This window comes from Lemur catta, chromosome 12, assembly GCF_020740605.2.
Source record: "Lemur catta isolate mLemCat1 chromosome 12, mLemCat1.pri, whole genome shotgun sequence".
NCBI classification, from domain to species: Eukaryota; Metazoa; Chordata; class Mammalia; order Primates; family Lemuridae; genus Lemur; species Lemur catta.
In genome coordinates, this window is record NC_059139.1 from 64497823 (window position 1) to 64514391 (window position 16569).

The window sequence follows — 16569 nt, forward strand, 5'->3', positions numbered from 1 at the left end:
GCATTTCTAATTATGAAAACAGCCCAATGAGTCTTACTTTCATTTTCAGTTATTGGTTCTAGGTTGTCAAACACATCAGTGTGGCCGGTGGGGATTCACCCACTGCTAATCCCAGATTTTTAGATTATTTGATGCTTGCTTTCTTTTAGGTAATCTGAATGCAGATATTGTGTAGGTGTTCTTTAGTTAATATAATTTTACTTATATAATTTTAGTGTAACTTTTACTTATAAATAACATTATTTATTATGTTGGAAGAAAGAGACAGTATCTGGGTTCTCCTTTAGCTTGTGAGAATGTATACAATCAAAAATACCCATACTTACTGTTTGCCACATACTACTATCCCTGGGTTTTGGTGATGGATGAAATTTCTAAAGGAAGAGCAGTGTTCATCAAGAGCATTCAGGGCACCTGGGAGTCACCTGGGAGCCTTTTAAGACACACTGATATTAGAGGCTACAGCCCCAGAAATTCTAATTTACTTGGTCTGGGGATGAGATCTCCTCTTTTGGTATTTTATAAAAGATGTCCAGGTAAATATAATGCACAGCTGGGGTTGAGAATTGCTGGCATACAGTAAATTTCTTATCTGGGGTTCGTTAGCTTCTAAGGGATTCTTGTACGTTTTTATACAAAGTTTAACATCTGTGTGTTTGCATGTGGAATTTTCTGGAGAGATGACCCAAAGAATTTATCAGATTGTAAAAAGCATTTGTGACCTCAAAGTTAAAAAGCATTCATGCAGGAAGAGGAAAGCAAAAAGCATAGAGTTCTTCCAGACTACACTCCTTTGGGGATTTGGGGAGGAAGGGAGCTAACAGTGAAGGCAGAAAAAAGAGCAACGGTAGAGCAGTGGTGTCTGGAGCTGGGACTGGCCTGTGAAAGCTCAATAGTGTTTATCATTCCTGATTTCGTGTTCTGGGATGTCATGTTGGTAGCTTGGATTTGGCCGTGGTGGGAGAATTACACCACAGAAATGACAAATGCTGGGTTATCAGGGCTCCTCCCTCCACGAGGATACACCGTAGTCTGCGGGGAAGGCCAGGTGAGGAGAAGTTTAAAGGATGCACAGGAGTGCAGAGTGCAGCAGGGCTCAGCTGTGAGGAGCCTGAGAGCCGCTGGACTCCCCCAGCCTGCCCCTTCCGTTCGACCGTGGCTCCAGTTGGTGCAGACTGGCTGCAGGTGCCTGATCTCATTGGTTCAATAAGTTTGAAATAAACAAACCACATTTGTTATGTGCCCTCCTCATTCCCCAGTATCATGAAGGCATCAGGCAGAGTGCTCGAAACAGGAAGAGAACCAGAAAAAACAGATTGAGAGCAAAGAGAAAAGGATCTCTAATTGCCCAGAGAGGTGAAGTGACTTGCTTAAAGTTGCACTAGTAGATAATAGCAGAAATCTAGATTCTGAATCTCCTAACTATAACTGCCCACACTACACTTTTTGAATTATATTTTTCTTTTTATTTTTTAGAGAGATGAGGTCTCACTGTGTTGCTTTCTTTTTTCATTTTATTTTATTTTTAAATTGTTGTCGTTGTTGTTGTTGAGACAGAGTCTTGCTCTGGGCACGAGGGCAGTGGCATTATCATAGCTCACTGCAACCTCAAACTCCCAGGCTCAAGTGAGCCCCCTACCCAGCCCCCCAAGTAGCTGGGACTATAGGCGCGTGCCACTATGCCTGGCTAATTTTTCTATTTCTTGTACAGATGAGGTCTTGCTCTTGCTCAGACAGGTCTCTAACTCCTGGCCTCAAGTGATCCTCCTGCCTCAGCCTCTTGTAAGCCAGCATGCCCAGCTGGAATTATATTTTTAGGAGTTAGGACTTTGTATACACTATAGGATAGATGAGGGTGATGTCTTGGAATATCATGATGGGAATCCTTGATCCAGAAACTTGTGCACATCTGAACTCCAGCAACTTAGATTGTATTGAGTCTATAATGGCTTTAAAAGTACATTTGTTGAATTTTAAGACATTACAACATATAGCCAGTATATTATTTCCAATTCTGGGATCGGAAGACTTCCCAGTCTTGAGTAATGGGAGAGATTCCGTGGGGAAAAGGCCACGCTGGAGCAGTGGTCCAGGCCAGGGGAGAGGAGCGCTTGGGGAAAAGGTCAACTTTTGCTGACCTTTTCCTATTTAAAAATTAGGACTTTTTCAAGACACAGAGGAAAAGAGACTGGCAGAGTGGGAGACAGAAGTGAAAGGAGCCTAGGAAGAGAGAGCTTTGAAGGGTGGTGGGGTGAAGACAAGGGAAGGCGGGGTGGTTTTCCTCCAGTGTCACGGGCAGGTAGCTCATCGGGAAACCATGTCGCTGCCTCCCTCAGGTTGGTTTGTAGAGTTGGCTCTCAGCCATCCCAGTCTGACCCTGACAGTGCATGAGACCTTTTGAATATGTTCTATTTCTGCCGCGGATCGTCACTGCTCTCCACGATTAGTAAGATTTAATTCAACCTTGGGAGAGAGACCACATCTATAATACCTTCTTACCCAGGGCAACTAGATATTTTGGGTGTTGGACCCCTTGTCTTGACGGTAACTCACTTTCTGGCCATTGCTGTTGCCGCTAGCTGGCCATCCATTACAGAGAGGTGGCAGCTGTCCTGGGAGGAAGACTTCAGGTTTTGAGGAATAATTTAGGAGAGGGCAAACTGATTTTTCTAAAATGTGAGAAATGTTTAAATGTTTTAGTATAATTATAAGGATATATATTTGGTAAAGAAAAATTAAAAGAAAATACTAAAAAGGGGTAGTTGATATTTTATAAGAGATTTATTTTTCTTACCTCCTGATTTAACAATTAGAAAAATCCAACATGTTTTAATTTGTTTACAGGTGCTTTTCAGTGGGAAGAATTGGAAGAAGATATCAGGAAGAAGTTGAAAGATTCTGGGGATGTTTCAAATGTAATTGAGAAAGTTAAATGCATTTTAAAAACACCAGGAAAGGTAAATTAATTTGTTGTAAGCTAGTTTACTTTGACTCTCTCTGAACTGTAATTGATATACTATGATGAATATAGTAGTGAGTCATGAGAACAGTCAAATACTATATAAATACAAATGTTTTCCTTAACTGTATTTCTGCCATTTAAATATTTTAAGCATAAACACATGCTACTTCTTACTATCTTAGATTTTAATTTTTCTAAGAATTAAAATATATGTGAGTCATCTCCTTAAAATGTTTATTTGTGAATTCCTTCTGGAACACTCCCCTGGAGCTCTGGGAATACATGATCTATGTCAAGAATGAAGGGCTGTTTAATTTTCCAGCTACAGTTAAGGTTATTAGAAGGAGTGCTTTCTCACTTACAGTTTAAACCCAAATAGTTTTGGGGAGCAAGGCCGTTTCTGACATGCTTTTTTTCAGGAGTTCTGAGGAATCTATTTAAACAGGTTGACAGTTAAGCATTCTCTCATCAAGTATAGGTTCAAAATTATAAATTACATTCAAAGTTATAAAAATACAAACTTTGTATGTGACCATAAACTTGTGCACATTAAAACTCTAGCAACTTAGATTGCGTTGAATCTCTAAGGGCTTTAAAAGTACATTTGTTGAATTTTAAGACATTACAAAATTTAGCCAGTGTATTCTTATTTCAGATTCTGTGATAAACAAATTGGCTACAGTAGATAAAAAGGTAAGTTGTATGCAATGCCTAGCAGAATACAGGTTTCTATTAAATGTAAAAGAAGATTATTCTCTTAATTTTTTAAATACAGGTGACTTTGTCAGTTCTGCAGCCTAAGTTATTAACATTTTAAAGTTAATATTTAAAAAATGTAAAACTGTAGTAGCTTTAAGTGAAGATTTTTAACTGTTCTTTAATTTACAAAATGGTCTTTTTTTAAAAAAACAAAGTAACATGGAATTAAAAGGCAAGATCTTTGTTTTGTTTCAGTAACACATTGAAGCAGATATACAGAGGCTGTCCAGTTGTACAGGTATATGGTGGGACAGTAGCTCTCTTGAAATCCAATTCGACTAAATAATCCTTTTGTAAAAATGCCCACATATGCCTACATTAAAAAGTTAATTTGATTTTCTGTATTAACTCATTTATGAACCAGTTAAATATATATCATGTACATCTGTATTCTCTCCAAACTTCTTCCTTCTACTCCTTTTTTTTTTTCAAATTCAAAGCAAAAGTGACAAAGAAATCTCTTTATACAGATTTATTCTCCCTCCGTCCCTCTATTCATCTCTCTCTCTCTGTGTATATATATATGTGGACACATATATGTACATTCATACATAATATACATCTACATAATATTCATAATAGACCAATTCATAACCTTGACATAAATGATAAGGACAGAAGTGTTGGCTTTTTTCTGACCCTGCACCTTTCCTTGAGTCTAATTCTGAACATATTCTTTTGAGTACTGAGAATAAAATGAACTCTTGTTGGGGAACGGGGAGCTGGGACTATATGATTCCATGCTCTTGAACTAAATTCCCTCCTTTGCACAGAAAGAGAGAAGAGTTCTTCCACCCTTTCTTGCTGTGCTTTCCTGGGGAAAGGGCCTCTCTCACTCACTAAGTACAACACATGATGTAACACTGAATTCGGACTCAGGAAACTGTAGATTAAAATCGTGAGTCTGCCACAAATTATCTCTGTGGCTTTGAGCAAGTCAGGGCTTCCTGTAAGATGAGGGATAAATTGGATGGTTTCAGAAGCCCCTGCTAGCTCTCCAATTCTGTGATGGTTTTTGACTGTTACTCTCTTCCATGTGTGGCTGTCATTTGACTGCTATCCCCCAATTACCTCAGTGTGTATTACGGATCTTAGAATGTGCCTTGTACGAATTGATTTACATGATCCTGTTTTGCCTCTCTGCCTTGCTGTGATACCATTCTGGAGTGTGTGTTCTTCTTTCTTATGAGGAAGTACAGTATCGTTTTTTTTCTTCCCCAAAGATTTTCAAACTTCCCACTATAGTAGATTAATCCAGAGTGGGGAGTAGATGTCATTCATTCTCATTAGTGTTAAAGTTGTACCTTTGATTATTTCTTAGGGATGAAGCTTTCTGAGTTCCCTAGCTAGCTAAGCCGGAGGGTCAGAGCTGAGGTTCTGAGATTCAGCAGGGGAAATGAGTGAAGCCATCAAGAATGAGTAAAATGTGATATTTTAAATAAAAATCATAACTAAATCATTCCCAGTGAGAGACTATAGTATCCCAATATAGACTCTAGGAAAGATTATAGTCTTAATGAATCCTAGCATTGAAAATGATTTATTATTTCTTCGTCTTTTGGGTAACTCTACCTGAAAATGTTGTTCAGGCTTTGTTTATCCATTGTAAATAAAGAGAGTAAATAAAATGAGAAGAAATGGGTGGGTGGTGAGGAGAGTGGGGCTGGCCCTCCACGTGTAGGACTGGAATGAGGAGATGCTTGGAGCGACCACAGGAAGGATGAGCAAAACATCAAAGCCTGGGGCGGACAGAGGTGCCATTCCTGGAGGCTGCCAGCTCCAGCAAGGCGTGGTGTTTTCAAGGGAGAGATTCTCTGGAGATCCAGAACAGACATCCAGGCTACTCTGCTGTGGGTAGGAAGGATATTTCAGGATATAAGATTGGAGATTAAGATGGAGAAGAAGCAATTCATCACTCTCATGCATTTTTTTAATGCTCATTCCTTTAAGAGAAAACATTGAGCTAGTAAGCAGTAAAAGAACATGGTATGATAAGGGGAGATGCATTTTTCCTAACTACAAATTAAATTTCTGTCTATGTACTTTCTTAATGAACAAACTAGGTTGTGTGTGTAAAGATATGCTAGTAGGCATTCATATGAGGTTGGACTACTGTTGTCTGTTTCCTGCCAAAGACTCCAGGATTCAGGACCCTACAGCTTCTTAGCTGTAGAGCTGAGTTTCCAGGTAGGCAATTCATTTACTGCTGTAAATGTTGGAGAGAGGAGTGTTACTCATTAACAGGTAGCAGATATAGTTCTTGAAGATAAGTTCCCTTGAAAGCTATGATCAGGGATGCCATAGAGTAGGTAACCATTGTTTCTTTAGAAATTTAGCACAGTTTTGCAAATCCTCAACCCAGCCTATTATTAAAACGTATTAAGCAACCTTTCCCCTTGTATTTCCTTACAGATTAATTGCCTAAGGAATTGCAAAACCTATCAAGCCAGAAAACCTCTGTGGTTTTATAACACTTCGCTCAAGTTTTTTCTTAATAAACCAATGCTTGCTGATGTTGTCTTCGAAATACAAGGTATGGCTCAACTTTTACAAAGTTCCTTATTCATTTTTATTTCTTGTTTTCTCTCCTCACTTTGTCTTTCAGGTTTGAATGTTTGGTATGAGGGAATAACTGTTCTCTCTTGCGGAATGTAGATTAATACTACCTGAATTTCAACAAAGTCTTCCAGAGAAACGAAGTATTTTATTAAAATAAGAAAAGAAATTTATATTTCCCTTAGTACTTTTCCCTTTCCATATGCTTCATTAACTTTTAGAGACCAGCAAGGGATGGCGTGATCTGTAATATTTCATCATATATTTTTGTTTGTGTATTTCTTTAAGATCCTAGTTTTTTGATCCATTTGAAACCAATCTCTTTAAAATTAAATTACCTCTAGCTTATTTTATTTAGCTCTCTTCCTTTTTATTTGAGCAAAAGGGTTGAGGGTTGTGCCTGGCCTGCATCTGACACCCGCAGACTGTTGCATTTACCCTCACAGCACCCTGAGAACTGTTAGCACCAGAGCAACTGAGAGCTGCTGTTTATCTCCCTGGGAAGGTAGCGCTACCTAATTTTAATAAAGATGAGCTGTTTTAATGCCCATTATCGATTACTCGCTTGGATAATTTTTGTCCCTTTGGTAGATTAAAAGCAAAATCTTAGGAATGAATTGTCAGATACCTTCAATTATGCAGGAACGATAGAAGGAGGTGTTTCCAAAAAGAATTAAGCAGAACTTTAGATGGGCTATTACGAAGAGGAAGATAATAATTCTCATTTTAGGGTAGAAATGTGTGACAGCTAACATAGTCATTTACTTTTAAAAAATCTTTCCCCTTTCTAGAAGAGCTTTTCAAAGGAAAAAAAAAACTCTTTCCCCAGAAAGATTCGCTTTACTTTTAACTTTGGTCACTTGCCAAGACAAACAGTGAATTGGAAACTTTCCAGAGTACCTTCCGACAATCAACCATCAGCACCTTATGCAGTGTGAGCCTGGGACACTGCAAATGGGACAGTAAAAGTGACCTTGGGACACACACACAAAAAAAAGACTGGGGAAAAAGCTAATAAGAGGCTAAAGATTTATGGAACCTGGCACCAGTTTCTCTGCCATCAGCCGTAGGGGAGGCAAGCCTAGCTCCTGAGAGCTGGAGAGGCACTGTAGAGGCAGCCGTGTTGTTTCCTCTGGAGGAGGGCTGAGCCTGGGGTCTGGAGTCCCCTGCTCCAGCTTTGGCTTTGGTTTTGCATCCTAACCTGTGTGTCCTTGGGCAAGTCACTTGACATTTCTGGCCTTGAAGTCTTCTCATTTGCAAAGAGGGTGAACCACCCCAATTCTGAAAGGTCCTTTTCAGTGTTGAGAGTTGTATTGCTCACTAATAGCCACCCTTCTTTGATTCATGTACCTGCAGGGTAGCAGAGAGAAAACTAAAGAGGCATTTTAAGTTAGAAGTTAAATGAATTCTTGTTCCTTTCAGGGGGTAAAATATGTGTCCATCTTTCCATTGAATGGAATGGAATGGAGCATGTTTGAATTCTCCTCAGTGTGGTCACTCTGGCAGCAGGCTCAGCTTACTAGGGCCAGTTCTCTGATAGAATTCTTTTAAAATATCTAGGGAAAAGTAGAAAAACTAGAGGCATTTTAAATGAGGAATGAAGCAGAGGACTTAGAGAATCACTGATCTAATTCAGCTCCTTGAGTAACAAACAGTTGAGTATATATTTATGAAGAAACTTTATTATTTTTTCTGATTACAAAAGTCCTATATGATTGTTATAGACTAGTGTGCACAGAATGATCTCATTTATAGAAAATATGTCTATTTTGTTCATATGTATAGCAAGGGTCAGGAAGGATATATACCATATTGTGAGCAGTGGTTATCTTTAGAAAATGAGATGGGGATGTTGGTGATTAGAAAAATGTTGGACGCGCTCATTGTAGAATAGGCAGATAACACATAAAGATGCAAAAGAAAAAAATCACCCATAATCCTATTCCCCAATGACAATCACTATTTGTTTGATTTTGTCGTATTTTCCTCTAGTCAGTTTTCCTCTGTTTAAAAATAGGAGGTAGGTAATAAATACTATTTAGCCGATTGTGTATCCTTTATTTTTAAACTTGTATCATAGCATTTTATGGTATTTAAAACCTTTTGTTAGCATTTTTAATGTTATTATATGATTATATCCTTTTTAAAACTATAGGTGTAAATTTAGGGATTTCCTACATTTTCACTATTTGAAATAATAGCTGCATGTAGATTTGGTGTAAATCCCTTACTGTAATTAGGATTATGGGATAGATTCTTGGTGAAAGGATATGAATATCTGTCAGACTTCATATATGCTATTAAATTGAGTATGTCTAGAAAGATTATACCACTTTACATTCCCAGTGGCAGTGGATGAGAGTGCTTATTTTAGTATATCTTTCTCAGCATTAAGTATGCTTCTATCTTAATTTTTATTGCAAATTTGATATGACTATTTATTTTTAATATTCTAATCTAGAATCATGAAGCCCAGATTGTGTAAATCAAAAGCCAAATCTGATCCATTGAAGCTTTTAGTATTGAGACATTTTTATATTAATTATTGTTACTTATAATATATAATAATAACACTGACTCTGGCAGCAACTGTACTAGAGATCATATATGTAAAGCTCAAGTCTTGAAACAATGCTGTATTTTGGTATTGGTATTCACAGCCCTAGCTGCCAAGTGATGTTGGAGGAGAGATTTGCACCTTTGTAACTCTAAGGTGAGCACAAGAGAGTGTGCCTACAACATCTTGTTAGTGTAACTAGAAAAAATTAGATTGATTTCAGAATGGTTTAGTCACAACTGTTGCTCTATTTAAAGTCAAAAGGCATTCTCTCATGTATCCTGTTTTATATTCTTGTCCTTCTCTGAAAATTTGTACAGGTTGAGTATCCCTAATCTCAAAATCTGAAATCCAAAATACTCCAAAATCTGAAACTTTTTGAGTGCTGACATGATGCTCAAAGAAAATGCTCATGGGAGAATTCTGAATTTCAGATTTTTGGATTAGGGGTGCTGAACCGGTAAGTATACACATAAATGTAAATATTCAAAACTCTGAAAAAAATCTAAAATGCAAAATATTTCTAATCTCAAGCATTTCAAATAAGGGATACTCAACCTGTACCAGGTGTGAAGGTTTACATTTCAGGTCATGTTAATGCCTCTCAGTGTGACAACATTTGGGCATATGGTTTTTAATTGTAGTTAAATGAACAGGCAGCTAAATTTTAATGTCATTCTGAAAAACTATCTAATGTCTGTTTTTTGGTGTAAATGGAAATAGCTGTTTGAAGTGTGAAAGTATTTCTAAGTTTGTGATTGACTTGTTAATTTAAATGTTTGTCACCAAAAATGGGTAGGAAAAATATTCTTATATTTTAAATTTATGTTGACCTTAAGACCGACACTTCGTAATATGTCCCAAATCTAAATAATAAATTAAAAAAAATTATAGTGAAATTTTCAGATAAACATACAATTTTTTTCTCTATACACTTTACCTAAAACATATATGATGCAAAATACACATTTTGAAAGATTCCTATTTGGGAAATAATTGGATGTACATATGGATGTAACTTTGGTACTTACAAGTTTATGTGAAGTAATGGGAAAGATAATTTAAAAATTAAATAATTATCCATCTAAATGTAGTGTTTTCTCTTCATATAATAATAATATATTTGAAGTCACATGTAATAATTCTTTGGCTTCTTTACTCCAGTTTCGAATATTACTCAACCTCTTGAAAGCTTTAAAAAAACCTAAGTGAGAATAGAATCTGTGGAACAATTTAGACCAGATACACTGATACACCTTGATGAGGTGGGGGTGACATGGGCCAGAAAGACCTGATGGGGTCTTTGCTTGGATGCATATTTACTGTAGGTTGACTGGGTTGCTTTATATCTCTAAGTCCTTGGTTTCCTCACCTATAAAATGGAGATACTAATTTCTGCCTTGTGGAGTGGTCGTGAGGATTGAAACAATGCATAAAAAAGACCCAGCAGAGGCCTGACCTGTAGACTCTATTCCCCCTGCGATGGCAGCCAGCAGTGAGGGACCATTGTACTTTTTCCTCCTGAACCCAGATTCCACAGCCAGTCCTTCTTTTAAAATGTTCCAGGCTATCACCAACAACTGGCTGGAGTTGACATGGAGTATAAAATGGAATACTATCCCTGTAATAGGTGGTCATCAAATATATATTTTTCCTACCACTCCCAATTTGTTGTTTGGATTTGTAAAAGAGAAAAAATCACTATGGCAGTTCTAAAGTTAGTCTTTTTTTAAAAACTTTTTTCTTTTTTTTTCTTTCTTTTTTTGAGGTAGTTAGGTCACGATTTTTTTTTAACTTTTTTTCAAAGTTAGTCTTGATACATATTTAGACATGATATAGAAAGGTATGGGTTTCCTTTTAACCTGTGAGTCTCTGCATTGGTGAAGAGTTTGTTACAAAATTACATTCCTTCTCTGTTTACTTACATAGTACATACTCTAAGTCTCTTGAGCTAGACAAGTATCTTTTTTCTTTTTTCAGAAATAGTTCTAAAAATTTCACTTTTGAAACCTGGAAAGTAGTATGAAGATAGGACAAATGTAGTATTTTATTTTAATATACAGTAAAACAAAGATCTTTGATAATCTATATAAAGTGACTAGAAAACTTCGGCTTTTTAAATTTTGTTTCACTCTTCTAGTCCTTTTCCTTAGAAAAACTTTCTTAAAACTGTAAGATCAAATGAATACTACCAAGAAAAGATAGTTTGGCCTTGACATATTTAAGGAACATGTTTATCTTTTAACTAGAAAATTGATGTCTTTTTTCCTCTAAGTAAGTCTACCTGTATCCAATTGCCAGTTAGTAAGTAAACACTGCATTATGTTCATTCAGCATATTTTTATATATCGTGTTTAAAAATGTAACTATACTGAGACATTGTATTATAGTTTCACAACAGAATAATTTATAATACCAGTTTTAAAAGATGAAAAACAGAAGTTGATATTTTCTTAACTGGAAGTATAATGGTTTTCCAAACTAAATTCCAAGCTTAAAATAGGCTTAAAAATGCTTTAAAGTACAGTTGTCTTTTAGTATCCATGGGGAATTGGTTCCAACACCTCCTATAGATACCAAAATCCTTGATGCTTAAGTCTCCAATATAAAATGGCATAGTATTTGCATATAACCTATGCATACCCTCCTGTGTACTTTAAATCATTTCTAGATTATTTATAATACCTATTGCAATGAAAGTGCCACGTAAATAGTTTTTATAATGCATTGTTTAGGGAATAATGACAAGAAAAAAAAAGCTGATACACGTTCAGTACAGTTGCAGTTTTTTCTCCCCAAGTATTTTTGATCCTTAGTTGGTTGAGTCCCTGGATGTGAAACCCACGGATGTGGAGAGTTGAGTGTACTGAGTGTTTTATTGCTGGTTTTGCAATTCCGTTGTAACCACATTATCAATGGAAAATTTCTGTTAAAATTTCAAGGTTACTTTTAAATTCCACCCCCATCTACTATCCAGTTGGTATTTTTGGTCAATCTTAAATTCCTCTGCTTAACCCAAACAATAGGTCATCCAGTTTGTTTGTCATGCTTCTAATTTTTCTTTTCTTTCTTTTTTTTAAATGATGCCCAAATATCTTTAAAATTTTAAAACCTTAAAATTATAAGTTAAATGGCATTACCTGTTAGAATTCTTTGTGAATTGCTGTACACAAGTATATCCTTCATGCTTTAATTATGGGAACTGATCCTCCCTGGTATATGGACCCTGTCACAGTGAGGTAGGGAGGGGAGGATGCCTGGTGGTAGGTGTGTTGACCATCTGGGAGGGATCCCCAAAGCTGCTTCTCTGCTCCTGAAGGACATATGGCTGTGCAAATCACAGTGCCATATAGTGGCCTCAGAGGTGGCAATGTCAGGTGTAGCTCCTGAGAGATTGTTGGCTTTGGAGAAAGCAGCTAAGCTTAGATGTAACTCTTTCCTTCTTTCCTGAGTCAGGAGTTATTTTGCTTGAATTTGAAGGGGATGAAGAACCCAATTATTGTAAATATTTTAGAGGAGAATATATACCCCAGATAAGTGTGAGATTTTAGGGATATGTAGGTAAACTCTTGGGCAGAGCAGAGTGGTTTGGCTCATAGAATTACTTTCTTGGAGGGGGCTGCTTTGTCCCTCACACTGGCTGTGGTGTCTTCCACTAAACTAAAAACTGCTCCAAAGCAGGGGTAGCTTTGTCTTCCTCATCTTTATATCTTCCGTTCCAAATGCAAAGATTAGCACATGGATGATGCCTGATAATGATCTGTTGAACAGATCTGGGCTGGCAGTGGGATTCATGGTTTCCTCAGGTGGTAAGAGTGGTAAGAATCGCTTCACCCCCATGAGTCGCAGGCCACCTTAACCCTCATCTGGCACTGCCTTTAGTGGTGGAGCAATAACAGCTGGAGAGCTTAGCAAGCTTTTCCTAGAGCGTCTGTTCGGTTTAATGAGCTTCAATGAGAAGCATGGGCTGAGGGGGACCTTGAAAATGCAAAGTGGTGCTGGCTCTCCCAGAATCAGGCTTGTTCATGTGGGAAAGAGGTTCCCTGGGGAGGTACTGTGCTGGGAGACAGAGGGGGCTAAGGTCATCATCCCCTTCCAGATTGTCATAAGGTCAGAAGTGCTCTCCTTGGCTCCACAAGAAGTTCACTTGCCATTCCTCCTGTGACGTGTGGACTGCTTAGGGTTTATTTTTTACACTTTCCTGTTTCTGATACGAGGAAGCCTGGCAGAGACTATAATGTGAGTTTGTTCAAGAGGGTAATGGTTTTCTTGGGAGGCACATGGATGTAGGTGGTGTTCTTTCAAGCCAATTGGAAAAGACAGATGCTTCATTATAAAAACATGAAACAAAATATTTCATTTCAGTGTTTCTAGCTTCAGGAAATATAAACTAACAAATAGTTGCACGACTTGAAAATCGTTAGTTTCAAAGTCAACTTTTGAACTCTCTTTCTTGTTCAGTTTAAAACTAAGAAGTCTCTGGATTAATGGTGGTTATCACCCCAAAATTTGGTTTATGCATATCAGCCTAGCTGTGCCTAATGCAATACCTAATTAAAAGGAAAATTGCTCAAATAATAACTCTGCAAGTTTATCTTACTTGTCTTTGTTTCCCTTTTGACCCTCTCAGGTACGACGGTGCCAGCCCACAGGGCCATCCTGGTGGCCCGTTGCGAAGTGATGGCAGCCATGTTCAATGGGAATTACATGGAAGCAAAAAGTGTCCTGATTCCAGTTTATGGTGTTTCCAAAGAGACTTTCCTGTCATTTTTAGAATACCTATACACAGACTCTTGTTGCCCAGGTGAGTGGTATAAATACTAGATAATAACTCAGTTCTTTCTTTTCTTGTCACCCATTTTGATAAGTTGCTTTCTGTGAAATCTGTTTTCATTTAAGATTGGTTGGAGTTGAAATCATGGAATGTGCTAAGTGGTTGGAGTTGATATTGGGACAACAGTGGATTTTCAGTCAGTTCAAGTAGAAAAGCAGTAATGGAGTCTCTGTGTGGGCTGTTGGACTCTGGCATGAGTCCACATGTCCCAGTCAGCACCAACAGCCCGGGGCTCACTGTAGGAACCCTGGAAATGGAGGTGTTTTGTAGTCCAATGTCTACTTTAATTCTGGAGATTGGATCACAGACTCCTTGGAGCACTGTATCTTCCACGAGAAGAAGAGGATTCGGCAACTGCCTTTATGGCTCTGATTTCTGATTGAGGCACTTTTAAGGACTTTCAGTATTCTGAGAACTTTTGGTCTTTTTTTCTCACCCAGAGAATGTGGGATTTTTAAAGGCCTCCTTTTGACTTCTCCTAAAGTCAGACTCTCTTAAAGCTGACTTCTCTGAAAACTTTTCCTAAGATGTTTAGGATGTCCAGTGGATGGTAGGATTCATTTCCAAATTCACCGACCAAGGACTGTCTTTGCCCAGGAGCCAACCATCTGTGGCAGCTCCTAGCTGGAGTGGATCTTGCAGGTTTCTCCCAGCTGGAGGCACCTTGGAGAACAGCAAAGTCCTTTAAACAGGCCTGGAGCTTTGGGCTGTGCCGGTGTGAAAGCCTCTTTGATTAGTCTTCACCCGTTGGCCACCAGATGGCTCCCACCACAAACACAACTAGGGAAGCCCCAGGGAGCTTAGTCCAGGAGCCTGAGACCTTGATGAGAGAACCTAGCCAAGCACCCTGGCAAATATAAAAAGCAAACCCACATTTCAGACCATACCTCTCTTCAGATTCACTGCTTTCATTTTAGACTAGGAAGATGTCTTGTGTTTGTTATTGAAATAAGTTTTAAACAAGTCATAAGCCCTCTATTGAAAGGGTTTAGAAGTTCCAAAAAAAGAAAATTCCTTTTTAAAATTGAACTAATTCTGGTCTTGCAGCGAGCTGTAGAGTATTTTGGAGCCAGTTACAGTTGTTTCTGTCAGTGTTAAAGACTGGCTTGTCATCTTTGCCTGATAAAAATGCAAGCACTGGTTCTTACTAGAAATGAGGGTTATTGTGTATTATTTCATTATTGGCAAATTTGTATGTTATATCAAAAATTTGACCAGATTTGAAATAATCAGAAAATTTGGATTTTCAATCATCCTCTCACTAGTATAATTGAAGCTGCTAATTTTAAGTTTTATCTTGCTAGTTAGAAAAATGTGCTCAGGAAAGCAATAAAATAACTATATGAGACAAAGTACTTTGAAAAGTGGTAAAATTGTGGGGGAAATGAGTCAAAATCAATAATCAAAAAGTTAAGCTAGATACTGGCATATGGGCATTGGGAAGACCTCAGAAAGAAAGGTAATCTATTCATGATGTTAAATATTTACCATACACAGTGTTCTTGGTTCCATAGCCACAAAAGATTGTAAGAAATTTAAGGAGAGTTAAGAAAGAGAATTACGTGAAAAATCAGACTTATAGAGAAGTATTTTTTGGAAAACCAAAGTGGGTGGTTGCCAGGGGCTAGGGGAAAGGGGGCAATGGGGAGTTATTATTTAATGGGTACTGAGTTTCAATTTGGGAAAATGAAAAAAGTTCTAGAAAGGGATGGTGGTTGCATAGCAATGTGAATGTACTACGTGCCACTGAACTGTATACTTAAAAATGGTTAAAATGGCAAATTTTATCATGTTTATTTTATCACAATAAAAACAACCTGGAGACTAAAGCCAAGAAAGAGAAATTGCAAGGATTTAGTTTAGCTAATGAAAGATTCACCTGACAGTTCTGGAATTGATAGTTAAGGGCAATTATGAAATCGCCTTCTCTGGAGAATTAAAAAAAATAAAAAGACTAGATCCACTTCTGAGTATGGAGCCTTAAATGGATTCTTTTAAAAATGTGGCAGAATCTAATGTAGCATGTTGACTCCGTGAGGCTTTTCCTAGGCATTCTCTTCTACACCGGATGATACAGTCAGCGTGTGTTTTGGGGTTTTGTTGTGTGGGTGTGGTTTTTTTAGGTCATTTAAAGAAATGGTTTTATTGTCCATTTTCTCTTATTTCCCTTCTCTCGCCAGCTGGCATTTTCCAGGCCATGTGTCTCCTGATCTGTGCTGAGATGTACCAGGTGTCCAGACTGCAGCACATCTGCGAGCTGTTCATCATCACCCAGCTCCAGAGCATGCCGAGCAGGGAGCTGGCGTCCATGAACCTTGATATAGTCGACCTGCTCAAGAAGGCCAAGGTAATTGGCCCTCTGTGTCTGCTTGTCTGATTCTTTTATAAAATATTATTAAAATGATACTATTTTAACATTTCTGTTAGTTTTAAGATATATTACTCATCTTAGTTTGGAAGTTTGGCTAAATGAAGCTAAAGTACCTTCACAACAGTTTCTGTGGCTAGGTAATTTTAAAGCACTAGGGTTTTTGTGCAGTCCCTTTATAAGGAGGTGAAAGTAATGGAGATGGAGTTGTTTTCAATTTACGAGTGGCTCTTAGCAGTCATTTGAGTGTGGTGCTATCCTGTGTCCCATAAGCATTATAGAAAATAGAATATACATTGGATTTCCCCAAAAGATCACATCTTAGGTTCCTAAAAGGAAAATTACAAGGTTGGTCCATATATGCTTATAGAAATGGTTAAGCTAAACTCATTTATTTCTTCATTTTTTTCATTCATTTCATGAACATGTTTTGAAGTTCCAGTTGTATGTAGGAGATATTGGTGAACTTCATTAATCCTTGCAAATGCCTTTTGTTGGTATGTCTCACTGTATTAGGAATCTAGTTAGAAAAA

The 16569-nt window shown here is 37.6% G+C and overlaps 1 protein-coding gene across 2 annotated transcripts in view; it reads left to right on the forward strand.

Annotated features, from left to right (window-relative positions):
• Positions 1 to 16569, forward strand: part of RHOBTB3 (Rho related BTB domain containing 3) — a 54638-nt gene that overhangs the window by 26445 nt on the left and 11624 nt on the right. For both annotated transcript variants that reach the window (XM_045566361.1, XM_045566362.1), the window contains exons 7-10: positions 2845 to 2957; positions 6134 to 6254; positions 13465 to 13638; positions 15849 to 16015. In XM_045566361.1, the coding sequence (XP_045422317.1) occupies positions 2845 to 2957; positions 6134 to 6254; positions 13465 to 13638; positions 15849 to 16015 (575 nt within the window). The remainder of the gene's footprint in view (positions 1 to 2844; positions 2958 to 6133; positions 6255 to 13464; positions 13639 to 15848; positions 16016 to 16569) is intronic.